The 19,934-nt window shown below is 43.3% G+C and overlaps 1 protein-coding gene and 1 long non-coding RNA gene across 3 annotated transcripts in view; one reads left to right on the top strand and one right to left on the bottom strand.

Annotated features, from left to right (window-relative positions):
* LOC125281556 (uncharacterized) overlaps positions 1 to 19,934 on the bottom strand; it is a 148,300-nt gene that overhangs the window by 121,087 nt on the left and 7,279 nt on the right. Inside the window, exon 3 of the long non-coding RNA XR_008961051.1 lies at positions 5,314 to 5,434. This is a non-coding gene — a long non-coding RNA (uncharacterized LOC125281556). The remainder of the gene's footprint in view (positions 1 to 5,313; positions 5,435 to 19,934) is intronic.
* Positions 401 to 18,494, top strand: CBLIF (cobalamin binding intrinsic factor). Of its 2 annotated transcripts, XM_048215321.2 has the most exons (9): positions 401 to 584; positions 1,892 to 2,068; positions 2,876 to 2,989; positions 3,419 to 3,559; positions 5,527 to 5,708; positions 9,589 to 9,766; positions 11,142 to 11,343; positions 15,720 to 15,838; positions 18,075 to 18,494. In XM_048215321.2, exons 1-9 carry the CDS (start codon positions 506 to 508, stop codon positions 18,134 to 18,136), a joined length of 1,254 nt encoding a protein of 417 aa, XP_048071278.1. In that variant the 5' UTR covers positions 401 to 505; the 3' UTR covers positions 18,137 to 18,494. The 2 variants fall into 2 exon arrangements, with proteins under 2 accessions (XP_048071278.1, XP_057173256.1); XM_057317273.1 differs by lacking the exon at positions 3,419 to 3,559.

Here is a 19,934-nt window from a genome sequence, read left to right as displayed (position 1 = left end):
TCACTGAGGGCATAAAAGGATACACTTTGAAACAAGTGCCTCAAACGGTAAGTAAGGTGGTGGCTTAGGAACAGCCTAACCTTCAGTGAAGTGGTTGCTGATAAACAGCCAGGAGGTTGTCGGGCAGGTGTAGGGAGGCCCAGGAGGAAGGCCTGTTTCTGCTCACTCACACTCCTGATGTAATGACCTAGGACTGCAGTGAAGGACATTTTGTCATTATCACCATCACTGCAAACTCAGTGGCCCCAAGTGTCTCCTCTGACTCTGCCACCTAGAAGTCACTTCCACACACCTTGTTGGATTGATAGGACGGAACTTAGATAAGCATATGCAAATTAGTTCTATCAGAGAAAGAGAGGTCAATGTAAGTGGTTAGGAGTGGCCAGAAGTGGGAGGACGGCAGACTGTTTTACAAAAAGCAGCATATATAAGAGAAAGTAGAGAAACACCCCACTCTCCAACACAGGGATCTGTGCACGGGACGTATACTGGACAAGAGAGTGGGATGACCTGGTTCACCCTCCACATCCTGCCCCTTCTCTGGGCTGCGGCTGGGACCAGCACCTGGACCCGAAGCTCATGCTGTGAGTATGGTGTTCCTTCCGGAAAGGTCAGGGAAGCAGTTCCCCCGGGGACAGGGGAAACCTCACACATGGAGGTCTGCTGAGGAGAAAGTGACTGAAAACAGCAATCACTGCAGGAGTTCAAAGTGGGTGAGTCAGGGTGAGTGCCTGCTTCATCTTTCCTGGCCAAACAGCCTACGTTCTTGGAGAGGCAAGTCTATGCATTTGACCTTAAGATGTGGACATACTGGTGCAGGAATGATGGCTGGTGGCACAAAGAGAGACACTCAGAGCTGTTCTGAGTAAGTGCCACTGCTGGGGGGGGGGGGGGTGTTGGTACTCGCCGAGGACAGGTCATATCCCAAGTCTTCCGTATGTTTCACGTAAGACTGAGAAAAAAAGGGGGTGCCTGGCTGGCTCATTTGGAAGAACATGGACCTCTTGATCTTAGGGTTGTAAATTCGAGCCTCATGTAGGGTGCAGAGATTACTTAAAAATAAAATCTTTAAGGGGGGGTCACCTGGGAGGCTCAGTCAGTTGAGTGTCCAACTCTTGATTTCAGCTCAGGTCATGACCTTAGGGTCGTGGGATTGAGCCCTGCATTGGGTGCTGCTCTCAGCAAGGAGTCGGCTTGTCCCTTTTCCTCTGTTCCTCTCCCTGCTGGCCCAGAGGCTCGCTCACACACACACACACACACACACTCTCTCTCTCTCTCTCTCTCTCAAATAAATAAGTAACTTTATATTTTTTCAGGATTTTATTTATTTGAGAGAAAGAGAGAGAAGGGTGGGAAAGGGCAGAGGGAGAGGGAGAGAGAGAATCCCAAGCCGACTCCATGCTTAGCAGAGAGCTGGACGTGGGGCTCGATCCCAGGACCCTAAGTTCAGGTCCTGAGCCAAAATCAAGAGTCGGACACTTAACCAACTATACCACCCAGGCACCCCAAAAAAATTAACTTTAAAAAAAGAGTGAGAAAAAACTGCAAGGAAATTAGTGATTTCTAGGAATATGCTAGAAATAATATGAAATGGCCATGAGCCATATTGCTTGAACTTCCTAAGTGAGAAACCATTTTGATAAATATAAGGGTTATTTGAGAAGATGTTGGGTCTAACTGGCCTCAAAAGAAAATCTCAACGTTTTCTCCATCTCTCTTTAATAAGCACCCCCCTCCAAAAATAATAATAATAATCACCCCCACCGAGGGTGTCCCTGAGAATACTAATGCTAACTAATCCCATCTTCTAACAGACAGACACTCAGGAAACATGTTTCTGAGATGAGAGAGAGAGGATTAGGGGTTTACTAAATGACTTTTCTCCTCTCAGCGGTTCCCCTGGCAAAGCAGTCCTTGGTTGATGGCATACAAGTGCTCATGGAGAACTCTGTGACCAGCTCCGCCCACCCAAATCCCAGCGTCCTGATTGCCATGAACCTGGCCGGAGCCTACAACGTGGAGGCCCAGAAGCTCCTGACTGACAAGCTCATGGCCAGTGACACAGCCGGTGAGAAGTCAGAGCCCCTCCACGTGCTCCCTGATTCTCCTGCCCCAGATCCCAGCCCCGCCCCCACCCCAATACCACCTGTGATTGTACCTGAATCACCCAAACACCTTTCCCTATGCACCTGGAAAGAAAGGTGTGTGAAGTCAGAGCATTTGTAGAGCTAGACAGGAAAGCAGAACAAGCCCTAGACCAGATGTGAAAAGAGCAGGCTTGCAGCTCTGGCCCCGCCACTTACTAACTCTGTGACCCTAAGCAGAGCTGCACCAACCTCACTGCTTCACCTGCAAAATACAGATGATTCTAATAACAAGGACATCAACAGTAATGATAGCAATGATAATAATAATCAAATCTCAGTTCTGCCCACCTCACAGGAGTTGTCTTGAGGATCAAGTTAGATAATAAAGTTATTTTCAGGTATGAATCTGTATGGGTGCTCTTGCTGCTTTTCTAAAATAGATACAGGGGATTCCTGATGAAGTTGCCAAGTCACACAGTGGTCACCAGGTTAAACACTCCTTGAGCATTTTTCCATACTTCTTTGCTTAAGAAAAACAAGATCAAAAAACTATCTAGAGGCACGTGGCTGGCTCGGTGGGGGTAACACGTGGCTCTTGATCTCCAGGTTGTGAGCTCGAGTCCCACACTGGGTGTAGAGATTACTTAAAAATAAATTAAAAAAAAAATATCCAATCGCATTATTAAAAATCAACATGATCTGGACAAGAAGCAGAGAGCTCAGCCCTGGCCCCTGGCACACTCTCCCCTGAGAATACCTCTGTGACTATCTTGTTCTCTCCTCCACAGACCTAACCATTGGTCAGCTCGCCCTTATCATCATGGCCCTCAACTCCTCCTGTCGAGACCCTGGGAATAAAGTATCAATTCTACAGAGACAAATGGAAACCTGGCCACCTTCAAGTAAGACCTCATCAGAAGGAAGGGGAGAGTGAGGCAAATGGTCCTTCCTGAGAATATTAAACCTAGAAAGAAAAAGATGGGTGTGTGGAAAGTGAGGGAAGAGACAGAAGCTACCTCCACTCAGGATCCCTCAGATAATCCCGCCGTGAGATATTCATTTCTATTCCAATGAACTAGAGAAGACCACTATCCCGGGGACACAGACTCATGCCACCACCTGAAGACAGTCATTCCTTTTATTCTCTTGTCCTGCTGGGTGACATTCTTATTCTGAGAAATGTTAAAGCTAGTTTTTGCCAATATGGAGTCTTTCTTTTTGGACAAGTTCTCTAGAAATTTTTACTTAAAATGTTTGACTTTTACCTTTTTCACAAATGTCCTCATTATGGTGAATGTTAATCTCACAGAGACCCTCTGTCCCCTTCCCAGGCCCCGATGCCCCAGCTCCAACCTTCTATGGGCCCAGTCTGGCAGTCCTGGCACTGTGCCAGGAGAACCCAAAGACGGCCTTACCCATAGCAGCCCGCTTTGCCAAGATCCTGAGGTTCAGTTCCTCCCCCTTCAATATGGGTAAGTTGGTTGCCACTTCCAAACACTGCCCTCAGCTGGGAACATCAAGGGCACTCAATGGGGGGGGGGGGGGGGACAGCTTTCCATGGAGGAGGAGCCGAGGATCATGAAAATGTCTGCAGATGGAAGGCACTTAACAAATATTTGTTGGACATGTGAATTAAGGAATAAATGAAAGGGAGACAGTAAAACAAACCAGGACAATACTTGAAATGTCTGACAATGACAGAATGTCTACTGGGAACAATAAACAAGTCACCCAAGTCAGCGGTTATTCCCAGGCAAATTCTTAAATGATTAAATCAATGTCTAGACTCAGTCTTACCCCGAAACCTTTTTAAAGATTCATTTATTTATTTTAGAGAGAGAGAAAGAGAGCAGGGAGAGGGGTAGAAGAAGAGGGAGAAAGAGAATCTCGAGCTGACTTCACACTTACCGCAAACCCGGACACGGGGCTCCATCTCATGACCCTGAGATCATGACCTGAGCTGAAACCAAGACTCGGATGCTTAACTGACTGAGCCACCCAGGCACCCTGAACCCTCTCTTTTATCACTACTGATGATTCCACTCTCTGTTCTTGAAGTTTCTCCTTGTAACATCCTGATATTCTCTTTCTAGTAAAAAGATACTCTCTGAACCCTAAACCCATGATGCTCCTCCCCTCAAGGATACACTGGAACCACGCTATTTCTTCATTCTGCAACCTTACGGCTGCTTGTGATGAGAAGCTTTTTCCCCTACAACACCAAGTCCTTTTCTGTCCACCCTTCGGCAAACCACGAAACCTGCCCTGAATAACACCCGCTTTGAGGACATTATCATGTGCCCTTCACTCATGGTCACCTTTTCTCCTTCACCACTCTCAAGCAATAGCGCATCTCAGGTTTTCACCCCATTATCCACCCTGCCTCTACAGCCTCTCTCGTTTCAGGCAAACTCTCTCATTTCAAGCTCTTTCAGACCAACAGTCAAGTACTCTAGTACCCTCCCTGTGGCTCAAGGGCAGACGGGCCTCTGTTTTCCATCTGGGACCTCATGCATTGCTAGGGTGTCTGTCAGTTCAGGAGATTTGACTTCCTGGCCAACATTGGTTTCAACAACACTGTCATCCTTAATTAGGTTATAGAAATTCAGGTGGAGATTACAGTAGGGAGAACAAGATCAGAGAAAGAGTCATCTGGCAAGTCTTTCATTTGTTCTGTCTTGTCCTGCCAGGGCTTGTTCATTCAGTCCACATACACTTTCCCATGCAAATAATGAAAATGACCCTGTGCCGGGTGGTCTGGGGGGTGCAAAGTTCCCACCATCCAGGAGCTCATGGAGCACAGTAACAACAAAACAGAGCAGAGAGTACTGAGACTGCAAAACAGGTCCAAACAACACAGGCTAAAAACGTTCAGAAAAGTGGGGTGCCTGGGTGGCTTAGTCAGTTAAGTGTCTGACTGTTGACCTCAGCTTGGGTCTTGATCTCAGGATTGTGAGTTTAAGCCCACATTGGGCTCCACACTGGGCATGGAGCCTACTTTAAAAAAAAAGTTCAGAAGAGAGACTGCACCTGTGGCACTGGGCAGACCAAAGAAGGCTTCACTGAGAGGTGGTGATGGCTGGGCCTTCAAGAACTGGTGACATTTTTAGAGAGAAACACTGGGACAAGAAAAATGAGATTGAATAAAGCACTGGCCTACATAAATTAAAAGCATGAGCTGTGGAGTCATACAGACCTGGGTTCAGGTCTTGGCACTGCTACTTACCAGCTGTGTGGCCTTGGGCCATCCTTGGCCTCTATGAGCCTCCATTTCCTTATCTCTTCAGTGGAGTTAATTATAGGTCCTATTTCACAGGTTGTCCTGAAGAATAAAGGAGCTAATGTAGCTGGAAGACAATAAGCACACAGTAAATGTTAGTTGTTCACACTGTTGTGGTGATGGTTGTCTTACCCACCCCCCTCCAACTGTGCTTCACAGACACAGGAGCGATGGCGACCTTGGCTCTGACTTGTATGTACAACAAGATCCCAGAAGGTTCAGAGGAGGGTTACAGAATCCTGTTCAGTCAGGTACTAGAGGAAGCCGTGAAGAATATCAGCATGAGGATCAAAGATAATGGCATCATTGGAGACATCTACAGTACTGGCCTTGCCATGCAGGTAAACATATCACCCATGCTCTTTGTTGGGTCCATGCCAATACTAGGCTGTGTTGGATAAGATTATTGGATTGTAGGATCAAGAGACCAGGCTTCTTGTAATATCTCTGGGAAAGACCAGCTAGTATGACCTGAGGTACATTCCTTGTGGTGTTTGTCCCAGTTTCTCTACTGGAAAAAGCAGGTGTTAATTCCTCCCTACCTCATAGGTAAAGTGTGAAAATAAAACTATATGAATTCTTTTCTCTTCCTTGGAAAAAGAAATAAATCCCAGAAACATATCAGGTTATTACTGATAATGATGTTTGTTCACAATAATTATAGATTGATGAAAATTTGATGTATAAAAAATACGGATATTAAAATAGATCCTCAAAAAAATGGAATTTTCTGATTCCATCTTGCCAGTCAAGTGTGCTTTTTCCAGCCCTTTATCTTGATCCAGAAAATGTGGGCTTGTGTTCAAACTGACTAGTGAAACCAACCTAGAGCTGACTTGTCAAGCTCTTTTATAATCTCGATCTCATTTCAACCTCACACAGTGGTCTAAATGGCAGAACCAGGTGTGTCTGGTACCGTGTCCATACTCAATCCTATGTTTCCCTAGTATAGATCCCAGGCTTGGATTCCATAAGACGCTGCTTGATATATCTCCACATGCCAACCCCTACTGATTAGGGTTGATTAGGGCAGCACCCTCCCATGGAAGACATACTCATGAGAGTGGGGACAGATAACAACTAGACTCAGAAATTAAAGGGTCATCTGTGGCCAAATCCTCTAGTCCAAACTGAGAAGTCTGTGCTCCAAAGTCCCAAAATGCCTAATGTAATTCATAGAAAAACTATATCACGACCCTCTCAACTCAGAAAGCCCAGGAAACAGAGAACCATGGAATTACAATGCCAGCCCTAAACCTAATATACCTCCGGACTGGTGGTAGAAAAAAACCCTTTGAGGAGAGGAGCAGAGACTGGCCCTGATGTTCTACACATTAGAAATTAGCAAAGGGGGGCTCCTGGGTAGCGCAGTCGTTAAAGCGTCTGCCTTCGGCTCAGGGCGTGATTCTGGCGTTCCGGGATCGAGTCCCACATCAGGCTCCTCCGCTATGAGCCTGCTTCTTCCTCTCCCACTCCCCCTGCTGTGTTCCCTCTCTCGCTGGCTGTCTCTCTGTCACATAAATAAATAAAATCTTAAAAAAAAAAAAAAAAAAGAAATTAGCAAAGGACATAAACAGACTAGAAATTAGTTCATGTTAAACATAAAAGTAAATACAAAATCCCCACTCCAATGTGCCATGTATAGGAGCAACTAATGAGAACAACATCAGCTTCCAGGTCACGTTAAGGTGAATGAAGATTGGCCATGGAAAAAAAGACTGTTACCGTGGCTGAATCATCCGAGAACAATCCCAGGGCTCCGGTCTAGAAAGTTTTGTGAAATATCAGAGGCAGTCTGGAAGGGATATAAGATGGGTTTTATCTATGACTCACTTAAAATAAACTTGCTTCCCCTTAGTGCCAGAGAAATGTTTGCTTTTTGCTTTTGCTAGTTTGGTTTTTGAATTCTGTTTGGGATTTTATCACCCACAGGGTACACTCTGATAAGCTGTACCTAAGAATTAAAGCTTTATTTATGAAAAGGCAAGACCTCATCTTTATCCAGATATCACAGGTCATATGGATTTCTAACCAGTTAGGATACATAACCTCTCCCTACTCGAGTTATGGCACATATCTAGAGTTTACCCAAACAGCCTGAAGTCTGAAATCACCAGATATCTAATACGCAACTTTTTTTCTAATTTTAAATGTACTGGTGTGGAAAAGCAAATGGCTCTCAAGATGTCACAACTTGAGTTTGAATCCCAGATCTGCCACCATTGTGGGCAAATATTGAATTTCTCTGAATTTCACTTTCCCCATAAAAACAGTGTTGCGAAGGTTTTTTTTAAGATTTTATTTATTTGATAGAGAGACAGGCAGCCAGCGAGAGAGGGAACACCAGCAGGGGGAGTGGGAGAGGAAGAAGCAGGCTCATAGCAGAGGAGCCTGATGTGGGACTCGATCCCAGGACTCTGGGATCACGCCCTGGGCCGAAGGCAGACGCTTAACGACTGAGCCACCCAGGCGCCCCGCGAAGGTATTTTTTAAAAAATCACAAGCACCATGTGGTGCTCAGTAATTGTTCATGACCTCTCCCAGCAGAATAGCGGGGTGTGAAGCTTCCTCTTCAACCTTTATTCATCCTCTTCCAGGATGTCAGTGCCCTTCAAGTGGCCTGGGCCACCCACATGGCTTCCCTAGGCACTCATGAGGCACGTCCTCTGTTGCAGAATTTCTCCTCTTCCCTCCATCAGTATTCCAAAGCTTTCAAAATTCCTCTGATGGGGATTTAACTTGGAAAAGATCTGATAAACATCTTCATGCAAAGTTATAATGACTTCTCACAGGGTAATGTGTTATTCCTCTCTAGAGTGTTGGCATTGGTCATGTCTTATCCCAAGGGGATACATCTTGCTTTTGGGATCTGAGAGGTGAATATGGCAAGAGAACAAGATCTGGCTGCTGAGGAGTACCCACCTGATGCTTCTTCAGCCAAGCTGCCCTGTAAGGTGACCTCTGGCAAGAGCCGAGGTCCATGATTGCCAAAGCTCATAGTGACGGTCACACCTGTCAAAACTGTCTGGTTGCTCATCAGCTGCCTTTGGCTCACAAAGCCATTTCTGACTCGACTCTCTCTTCTCCCATTTCCTATTCCGAGCTTCAGGTGACTCGGTCACCGGCAATCTCATACTATCTCACAGTATGTCAAACCCCTGACGTACTATGAAGGTCATGGTCAGCACACCACTAAAGGGAGGGAGGTGGTGATGACAGCTTATATACCACACATTACGAAATGCTTTTGCTTATTGTTCCACATCTGAACCTCAAGTGAACCCACAAAGGTAGGCAGAAATTATGATTTCTATTTTACTCATGTGATATAAATCTCAGCAAAGTAGAATGAATTGCTTTGTGCATTCATCAAGAATCATTTTGCAAATAACAGAAACCCAAATCATTTTTGCTTAAGAAAAAAATGGGGGATTTGCTATTTCACATTATAAACTAGAACGTCCAGGGCTAGATTAAACAGTTTCAGGATTAACCAGAATAAAGGACTCAATTGCGCTTTCAGGCACCACTCTGTTTTCATCGCTCAGCCCTGGGTTTCCTCACTGTCTCCTACTGCACAGCTTCAAAGTGGCTGAGGAAGATGGTCATTAGCAGCCCAATGCTTACCTGGAGAGAAAGACATGCTTCTCTCTCTGAATGTTTGTATGTCAGGGAACGACACTGGCTAGTGTGTGTGTCCACTAATCACTGTCACCAAAAGGATGGCACTCTATGATTAGCCCAGCCCAGGCCATGAGTCCACCCCTGTGTCCAGGGTTGTGAAGCCTCTGGCTGACTGTCCTGACATGATCACAAAGTATGGGAGGAGTGCACCAAAGGGTGTGCAGAACAACACAAAAGAGCACTGCTATGTTCAGATGGCCAGATGGCCCAGACAAACAGTGTCCCTGAACTTGCTTTGCCTGGCTCTCACCTTCATTCTACATCCAAGAACCGTTTTATATACACATGCTATAAATACAGCAGCCCTAATAGTGTTCCCCAAATCTGATTGGTGCACAGATATTTGCTGTGTGACTGCTATGTGACAGACCCTGAGCTAAGAGGTGGGGGTGCAGCAGTGAACAAGACAGACAATGTCCCAAACTTTTGGACTCTGGTGATCCCCAAGATCAGTGATCAAGTATATCTCTTATAAAGTTTATAGAGGCCAACTCCCAGCCATGCCTAATCAATCTCTCATTCTCTCTCCTGTCCCAGGCTCTCTCTGTGACACCTAAGCAACCTAACAAGGAGTGGAACTGCCAGAAGACCATGGACACCATACTTACGGAGATTGAGCATGGGAAATTCCACAATCCCATGTCCATTGCCCAAATCCTCCCTTCGCTGAAAGGCAAGACATACCTGGATGTGCCCCATGTGTCCTGCAGCCCGGGTAAGAACTCTTACCATCTGCCTTTCCTTATGTCATAAAGTGGCAACTTATGCCAGTAATTATATGTGGATCTATTTTCAGTGGCATATAGGGTTGTTATGTAGGCAGAACCATATCTGATATCCAATCCCCAAGTGCTGTGTGCAGCCTGCCCTCAAAATTCAGCCCCCATGTCTACGTCATTCAGTACACATTAAGTGAGTACTTTCTGTAGGCATAGCATTTTGTGAGATGCTGGTGAAGAGGGGAGGTCCATCCTCTTAGCAATCAGATGATATATAACTTCCTTCATTCATTTGACAAATGCACCAAACATTATACACTATCTTATGATATCTGCTCTTTACAAGGTCAGGAGATGGATATGCAGACAAAAACTACATTTGGAAGAATGAAATAAGTATTAAATAGGAATAGAAGCCACATGTAGTGCATAGCAAAGAAAGTGTGACCAATCATTGACCTGGTCTGAGAGACTTATGAGAAGAACGGAGTTGCATGTAAGCCCAGACTCGGAGATCTAAATAGGAAGCCTTGGTGCTCCTGGCACAGGAAAGGAATGGGATGGAAACATGGCACATTATCTTTTTATTTTACATATATCTATTTTATCCAATTAAAAATGTAATACAGAGATACTTAAAATTCAAACTTTGTAGAAATATGCATGAAGAAAGTGGGAGTCCTGCACAAAAATTTTATCACTCCAGAGATAACGAGTCTTCGCAAAGATACCTCCAGCTCTTCTTTCTAATCAAATACTAGTATAAAGTACTGTTTGTCTTATGTTGCATGGATTTGTTGAGATAAGCAGCGATTACTAAACTCCTTGCCTATCTCAGTACAGAGTTTATAGAGACTACAAACAAGCAACCTGATCTCAACCACGCAAACATGGCCACGTTCACCTAACTCCTTAGGCTGCTTACCAGTGATTTCCCAACCTTGACAAGGTGGCCATGGAGTCTTTCCTAGGACTCTACACTACAGTTGCCCAGATGTTTTTTAAAGGGTCTGAAATTCACTACCTTTGCTTCCAGATTCATAGTGTTGCCAAAAAAGCCCACACCTGAACAGAACTCAATCATGTAAAATATGACTTAGGGCTACCATCCTCCCTTCTGGTTATAAATTCTTTTAACAAAACTAACGTTCACTATAAAACTAGCCGTCAGCTCTTCAGCTATGAACAATTCTCTAGAATGGAAATGAGACTTCATAGATCACACCAGTTCCTCAGCACAACCCACAAAGGACACAAAATCATTGCCATTTCTTGAAATGTTTTTAAGGATGAGTTGCCAATAACAGAGATTTTTGCGCCGTTATACAAACCCATAACCTTTAACAAATGTGGCCTCTTCGCTCTTCACAGGTCATGAAGTGCAACCAACTCTCCCCAACCAACCCAGCCCTGTTCCCACCACAGCACCCAACATCACCGTCATATACACCATAAATAACCAGCTGAGGGGGGTGGAGCTCTTCTTCAATGAGACCATGGACGTGAGTGTGAAACCTGGATCCGTGCTACTTGTCGTCCTAGAGGAAGCACAGCGCAGAAACTCCATGTTCAAGTGCGTGCTTCAAGCAGCATCCACCATTCTCCCCAGGCTCCACCTGAATTCCCATTCTCTCCTTCCTTCCTTTTCTTACTTTTTTTCCCTTCTGATAATTTAACAGATCTTCATCTCATGACCCCTTGAGAAGCTTGAAATCTAGTAACAAGCAAGGCGCTGAGGAAAAATTCAATCACACAAGTCAACGTATGATGGAGTTTTACGAACAGGAATTCAAAGGGAGAGAGTCAATCGTGGGTTAGAGCAGTCCGGGAAGGCTTGTGGCTTTGGACCCCATTTGAGGAATAAGTGCCGTCAGGAAGATAGGAGAAGAGGGCATTCTAGGAAGAGGGAATGGCTAGAACAAAGCATTCAAGACAGGAATAAGCAAGGACTTCAGGGTCAGTGAGTAGGCCAGCTTGACTAGAGAAGAGAATACCGGACTGAATCAAGCGAGTAACGTGGAAGAATAGACTGGGTGGTATTGGAAAAAGTCTGAAAAACCAGGCTAAGGTGATCAGACTTCCTATTAGAGAAAGCACTGCAAGTTTCTAAGTAAGAAAAGTCATGTTGTAAAATGTTAATTGATTCGAGAATGGGAGACAAGGAGGAGATCTGGGGCTTGCCTGAGGTAATGAATCTGTGAGGTGATGAAGACTCCATCTAGGATAAACAGATTCAGCCCAAGGAAGATGCCACTTGGCTCTGTGAGTACTGGATGCAGGAGGGTGGGTAAGAGAGATAAGCTTCCAAACTTTGATAGGACTGGCAGGAGGAAAGAATGTGTTTCAGAGAAAAAGACTTAATTCCTTTAGACATGTCTAATTGTGGGAGTTCAAAACAGAAACATTAGGGCGCTTTTGGAGGTTTAGATGAAGGCCTAGAAAAAGAGGTCAGGACAGGCAAAAGAGGTCGGATGGTCCTCAGATAGAGGTGATGACTGAAGTTGCGGAATAAGTAGCAGGGACAAGCTCCCAACAAAGCCACAAGTCCAGGGCGCCTGGCTGGCTCAGTCAGCAGAGCATGCGACTCTTGATCTCACGATTGTGACTTCAAGCCCCATGCTGGGCGTAGAGCCCACTTTAAAAAACAAACCAACCAACCACCATGATCTAAATGCCCATTTTACAGATAGCACCACATAGGCCCAAAGAGGCTAAGTAACGTTCCTGAGATCACATGATGTGTAACTAATACAGTTGAGATCTGAACCCAGACTTGACTGTGAAGCTCACGTTCCTTCCACTGCACTGTTGGGAAAGGGCAGAATACAGAAATAAATCCCAAGAAATAAAATTAAACCTTGGGATGTCTTTATAGTTTGCAAGAAAAGAAAGCAGTAGAGAAATATGGAGAAGACTAAGCTCACAGGAGGAGCAGAGGGAATAATGCCAAGTCCCGGAAAGGAAAAGAGAAGAGCCTTTCAAAGGAAAGATGACATGACCCAAATTCTGCAGAGAGATGCCAGAAAGAAAGACTGACCAAGCCCAAGTGACAACTGAGTAGTATGTGGAATCCATTCCACAGGGTTAGGTTCCATACACTGTGCCTGCTGTCCGCAGCCCAGCTCCGTAACTTCCCTACTCCCACAGACAGGTCAGGATAAAAGTTGCATTTCCAGAATACCTAGTTTTCAAATACCCTCTGAATATACCTTACTACTTCTCTGAGCTTAGCTTTAATTTTGCCTGGTTTTTCTTTTTCTGACTGTGAATGTCATAAATACATACAGTAGACAGTTGGGGGGTGATACAGAAAGAAAACAAAGCACCTCTGAAACTAGTGATACACTGTATGTTAATTGACTTTAAATATTTTTTTAAAAAGAGCAAAACAAAGCATCTACAGTACGTCCACAATATAATCGCTGTTGACATTTCTTTATAATTTTGTAGGTGTTTTTTTCTATGCATCTTATAAATAGTTGTAATCCCTCACATGGATGGGATAGTTATTTCGTGTAAAATTTGTGTCCCACATTATCAGTTCACAATTATTGCACGAGCATTTTTAATGTCATTTAAAATTATTGAAAAATACAATTTCGTCACTGCAAAAAAAATTCAATCTTGGATATTCATCCCATCACTCATGTAAGTATTCACCCATTGTTGGGCATTTACATTTTTAAAAATTTGCTTACTGATAGGTTTTTTTAAAAACTCCATTCATTTAAATTTCATTTAATTCCAAGGGAAGTAATTTCATATCCATTAGTCATTTGCAATTTCTCTTTTGAGGATGTTTTTCTTTAAATAAACATATTTTTAATTTGTATTAATTTCATTTCTACCTAAAGGCAGACATTTTTGTATTATGTTCAGTTAGCCATTGTATTGTACACTGTTAGTTTTTGATATAGTGCTCAGTGATTCATTAGCTACATATAACACCCAGTGCTCATCACTACACATGCCCTCCTTAATGCCCATCACCCTGTTACCCCCTCCCTCCAGCCCCCTCTCCTATGAAACTCTAAGTTTGTTTCCTAGGATCCATAGTCTCTCATGGATCATCTCCTCCTCTGATTTCTCCCCCTTCAGATTTCCCTCCCTTACCCCATGGTCCTCCATGCTATTGCTTATGTTCCACATATAAGTGAAACCATACGATAATTATCTTCCTCTGCTTGACTTACTTCACTATCCCCTCCAGTTCCATCCAAGTTGATGCAAATGGTGGGTATTCATCCTTTCTGATGGCTGAATAATATTCCGTTGTATATATCGACCATATCTTCTTTATCCATACATCTGTTGAAGGACATCTTGGCTCCTTCCACAGTTTGGCTACTGAGGACATTGCTGCTATGAACACTGGGTGCAGGTGCCCCTTCTTTTCACTACATCTGTATCTTCAGGGTAAATGCCTAGTAGTGCAATTGCTGGGTCATAGGGTAGCTCTATATTTAACATCTTGAGGAACCTCCATACTGTTTTCCAGAGTGGCTGTACCAGCCTGCATTCTTATCAACAGCGTAAGAGGATTCCCCTTTCTCCACATCCTCGCCAACATTTGTTGTTTCCTGTTTTGTTAATTTTTGTCATTCTAATTGGTGTAAGGTGGTATCTCATTCTGGTTTTGATTTGTATTTCCCTAATGGCTAATGATGTTGAGCATTTTTTCATATGTCTGTTAGCCATTCGTATGTCTTCTCTGGAGAAGTATCTGTTCATGTCTTCTGCCCATTTTTTGACTGGATTATTTGTTTTTTGAGTGTTGAGTTTGAGAAGTTCTTTATAGATCTTGGATATCAGCCCTTTATCTGTAATGTCATTTGCAATTACCTTCTCCTATTCCGTGGGCTGCCTCTTAGTTTTGTTGACTGTTTCCTTTGCTGTGCAGAAGTTTTTTATCTTGATGAAGTCCCAAAAGGTCATTTTTGCTTTTGTTTCCCTTGCCTTTGGAGACGTGTCTTGAAAGAAGTTACTGTGGCCAATGTCGAAGAGTTTACCGCCTATGTTCTCCACTAGGATTTCGATGGATTCCTGCCTCACATTGAGGTCTTTCATCCATTTTGAGTTCATCTTTGTCTATGGTGTAAGGAAACGGTCTAGTTTCATTCTTCTATATGCAGCTGTCCAATTTTCCCAGCACCACTTATTGAAGAGACTGTCTTTTTTCCCATTGGATATTTTTTCCTGATTTGTCAAAGATTAGTGGACTATAGAATTGAGGGTCCATTACTGGAGTCTCTATTCAGTTCCATTGGTCTATGTGTCTGTTTTTGTGCCAATACCATGCCGTCTTGGTGATCACACTTGTAATATAGCTTGAAGTCAGGCAATGTGATGCCTCTAGCTTTGTTTTCTTTTTATCATTCCCTTGGTGATCCAGGGTCTTTTCTGGTTCCATACAAATTTTAGGATTCTTTGTTCGAGCTCTTTGAAAAATGCCGATGGCATTTTAATAGGGATGGCATTGAAAGTGTAAATTGTTCTGGGCAGGATAGACATTTTAACAATGTTTATTCTTCCAACCCATGAGCATGGAATGTTTTTCCATCTTTTTGTGTCTTCCTCAATTTCTTTCCTAAGTGTTCTGTAGTTTCTACAGTAGAGATCCCTTGCCTCTTTGGTTAGGTTTATTTCTAGGTATCTTATGGTTTTTGGTGCTATTGTGAATGGAATTGATTCCTTAATTTCTCCTTCTACAGTTACATTGTTAGTGTGTAGAAAAGCAACTGACTCCTGTGCATTGATTTTGTATCCTGCCACATTGCTGAATTACTGTATGAGTTCTAGTAATTTGGGGATACTTTATGTGGATGACATGATACTTTGAATGTGGTTTTATCTGATCTCTAAAGCATTTACAATGTCTCTGCCCCTTCACCTTAACCCCTTATTGCCTGACTTAGATCACATTAATCACATATGATTTTATTCTTACAGATTTGAAACCACAATGACATCCTGGGGCCTTGTCGTCTCCTCTATCAACAATGTTGCTGAAAATGTTCAGGAGCGGACATACTGGCAATTCCTTAGTGGCAAAACACCTTTGAATGAAGGTGAGAAAAAGAAAGGAATCTGGGAATTTCTTCCATAGTCTGCAGGCTACTTTCTTTCATTTCCTTATTTCATTCACTCATTCATTTAATCAAATAACTGTGAGATTGTATGAATACATACGATGACACATATATGTATGTACACATACATATTATGAATATATATACAGTGATTCAATTGAATGATACATATATGATGGGTAGATAGATGGATGATAGATAGAACAGGTGGCTGGCTTTCTAAAATAGCTTTTTCAAAAATCAAGAACCTTGACTCCACTCTGAGCCAATGGGGACATATTCAGTGACCAAGAAAAGTGGACTGACCTACTTAAAGCAATAAGAGCTGAAAAAGAGAAAAGCAGATAATGTGAGAGACCAAAAAAAAAAAAGAAAGAAAGAAAGAAAAAAAGGTAGAAAAAGTAGTATGTGATCTAAGAAGATGACCACTTTAGGATTTAAAAATTAAACATCACGGGGCGCCTGGGTAGCGCAGTGGTTAAGCGTCTGCCTTCGGCTCAGGGCGTGATCCCAGCGTTCTGGGATCAAGCCCCACATCAGGCTCCTCCGCTATGAGCCTGCTTCTTCCTCTCCCACTCCCCCTGCTTGTGTCCCCTCTCTCGCTGGCTGTCTCTCTTTGTCAAATAAATGAATGAAATCTTAAAAAAAATTAAACATCAATGTGTAAAACAAAAGCACAGTGATTTCATTGCCAGTGGGAAACAAATATGGGGGATGGAAAACATAGCTCTTCACATAGTGATGTTATCGTATTTCACATGTCAACTCTGTAGGTATTGGTGATTCTCTTTTCTACAGAGAAAGAAACTAAGTCTTGGAGGCGTTAAAGGGACTTGCACAAGTCCTGCATCTAGAGTGGGACTGATCATCGAGCCCATGCTTCCGAACTGTGGCATGACTGTCCTTCCCCCACAGCTTCACTCAACATTCATTCACCTTCTTGCTCTAACGTTTCTTCAAAATCTCCAAAGAGAAGAATGTGTATGCACGTTTGTGTGGGGAAAGAGGCAAGAATGAAACTCAGACTTCAGCAAAACCTTAACATTCTTTAAAATTCTGCACAAATACTAAAATACCCTCCAAGGTAAAGAGTCATGTGTGAGGTTTTATCTAAGGATGATGTTCCCTAGTCAAGGGGATGTTCATTGTCACCGTGCAGGGAGATGTGAAGCCACACAGAGTCACAGCAGAGCTGAGGCTGCAGCTTTATAAGATGCTTCACTATCCAAGATTACGATGGGACAGATGTTTTCTCAGAGCCTGTCAGGTATTTAACAAAATCTGGCCAGTCAGAATTTGTTCAACTGCAGCAAAGCACATAATAACGATCTCAAGGTTACCTAAGGCTTAGTCAGAAGCCCCTTCTCTTACTTACTAGCTGCATTAGGCAAGGCATCAATCTTCTCAGAACCAGTTTCCAGTGTTAGGAAATGGAAATAGTAAACACTGCTTGGGGTAGTGTGAAAATTGGAAATAACATGTTTAAAATGAATAAGTACAATGTCTTCCGCATAGCATGCATTCACAAATGCTAAATATTAGTATTATTAGTTCTCCTACCACCTTCATCTCAAGAATTGCCTGAGAGCCTAAATCACGCTTATTCTCATGTCTGCCAATTGCCTTTTTTCTCTGGCGAAAGAATGGTAAACAGAAAGGCCTCGGACATCCAGAAAGATCTGGGCCTGGAATTATCTTTCCACTGCCCGGTGACTTGAAAGCTAATCATCAGTACTGCCATCATCCAACTTTTCTGCCCCAAAACACAAGAATTCTCAACCCGCTGCCCTTCCCTATTTTTTGCAAAATCTTCAAAAGTGAACATGAGTTCCTACCTTGAATGCTCTAAATTTGGCTTAAATAAGTCATTTTATTGCACACTTACTATGTGTCGGGTACTAAATTGGCACCTGGCAGTCACTATTCTTAATCCTGAAAACGTTTTTCAGGGTTAGTATTATCAGTGTGATTTTAGACATAGGGCAAAGGAGGTTCTCACAACTTGAGGGGCTTGTCCAAAGACATGCTCCACATGCAACCCTGAGCCTGGAAACAAAGACCCCCTACATCTCAGTTCCATGCTCCTCCACACGAGTCTAGCTGCCCATTTCACCCTGGGATGACTTTACTCCTCTAGCAAGGGGCTGGTCCTTTGGGAGCTGGGGGTGGTTACACGCACCACGGTCGCCTCATGTTCTTCTCTGCTTGTTTCCAGGAGTGGCCGACTACAAACCCTACAAGCATGAGCACATCACCGCCAATTTCACCCGGTACTAAGGGCGAGGTGGGTTCAGATTCTCTCAAACATCGCCGAACGACGGTGGAATTTTTGTTCACTTCGTTTCAAGTCTATGTAAAAAAAGTGGATATCTACAATGCTACCATATTCCTGGTAAAACATGGAAACCACTATGTAGAATAAATGATTCAAACTCCCCTGGAGTCTTCACATCTGTGACCCATGAAACAAAGTCCAGCTTCTCAAGGCAATGACTGCCGGTCATTGTTTAGACCTCGGGTGAGGGGAGAAGAGCGAGCCCAGCGGATATCTCTCGGGCTCATTCCAGTCTTCTTAACTAATGAACACATTTCTTTATTTCTACAAATGAAGTATTTTAAAAACTCCAACTTAAAAAAAAACCTCCTATTTTTGTTTCTTATTCCAAGTACTACTTTTCAAATCACTTAATGAAATGACTAAAATTATTTCGTATGAGACTCCCAGATGGTTTAGAACTAGGGAAATGGGGCGCCTGGGTGGCACAGCGGTTAAGTGTCTGCCTTTGGCTCAGGGCATGATCCTGGCGTTCTGGGATCGAGCCCCACATCAGGCTCCTCCGCTATGAGCCTGCTTCTTTCTCTCCCACTCCCCCTGCTTGTGTTCCCTCTCTCGCTGGCTGCCTCTATCTCTGTCGAATAAATAAATGAAATCTTAAAAAAAAAAAAAAAGAACTAGGGAAATGATGTTAATACTCTCCCCTTCCATTTTTAATATTTATTCTGGGTAAAATTAAGTTTAAAATGTATATTTTTATGTAAATTTACAGATACACATATTTAATAGATAAAGAAAACTAATAGTATGTAATATAAAATTTAATATATTGTATATATTAAATATAAATGTATATTTAAAATCCCATCCCACATATATAATATATAGATAGATAGATCCATAATCCCACCCTACACATATATTGAAAGAAAAATTAAGCTTTCAAAGACAATCATCACTCTAATCTCTGCTGGCAGGAGTCAACACTGGGACCAAGTTTCTCATGAAGGAAACGAAACTGTATCAGAAGACCTAGAATACACTCAACTTCAACCCCCAAAATCCCAATTCTGAAATTATACAAAGGAGAGAATCATAATAGGGCAGATACACAAGAATCACAATGTGCGCCGAGGCAATTAGAGAGCAAACCTTAGAGATGCAACCTCAATACACTTCCTAATACTGACCCCGAAGCAGACAGATTCACCTGCCCCATCACACGTCTCCCCTCCCAGCTGCTCAGAGTAAGAGCCTGCCCTCTGGGAACAGGGGTTCCCGGGAGAAGCAGGTGTGAACCACCAGCCCAAGCCCTCATCCCGAACATACCTATTGGGTACCTCGCTGTACCCCAGGAAGGCCAGCGCTGGTACCGTGCTGGAAGGCACCCTCCGGGGTGTGAGTAAGCATCTCTCATAACACGCCCTGAGAGCCATAATACGGAAAACACGGAAACAGACTACATGTCCCACAACAGGGCAATGGATAGGTAAACCCTAGCGGATCCATAGGATGGGATACGTTAAGTCACCGAAATTCTGAAATTCCACATATGAGTGAGATCATACAGTATCCGTCTTTCTCTGACTGACTGACGTCACTTAGCATTCCACCCTCTAGATCATTCATGCAAATGGCACGATTTCATTCTTTTTATGGCTGGGTAATATTCCATTGCATACATAGGCCACATCTTCTTTATCCGTCATCTATGGATGAACACTAGGGCTGCTTCCAGACTTTGGTGATTGTAAATAATGCTGCTATAAACATAGGGGTGCATATAGCTTTTCGAATTAG

Source organism: Ursus arctos, unplaced genomic scaffold (genome assembly GCF_023065955.2).
Source record: "Ursus arctos isolate Adak ecotype North America unplaced genomic scaffold, UrsArc2.0 scaffold_23, whole genome shotgun sequence".
NCBI lineage: Eukaryota > Metazoa > Chordata > Mammalia > Carnivora > Ursidae > Ursus > Ursus arctos.
The sequence above is the reverse complement of the archived record's forward strand: the minus strand, read 5'-3'. Positions and strand labels throughout refer to the sequence as shown.

Excerpts from the sequence above, each read along its gene's own strand:
- CBLIF (XM_048215321.2), top strand. The coding sequence starts at position 506 with ATGACCTGGTTCACCCTCCACATCCTGCCCCTTCTCTGGGCTGCGGCT. Across the intron at positions 3,560-5,526 it reads TTCCTCCCCCTTCAATATGG|ACACAGGAGCGATGGCGACC; the intron begins GTAAGTTGGTTG and ends TGTGCTTCACAG. Across the intron at positions 9,767-11,141 it reads CCATGTGTCCTGCAGCCCGG|GTCATGAAGTGCAACCAACT; the intron begins GTAAGAACTCTT and ends CGCTCTTCACAG.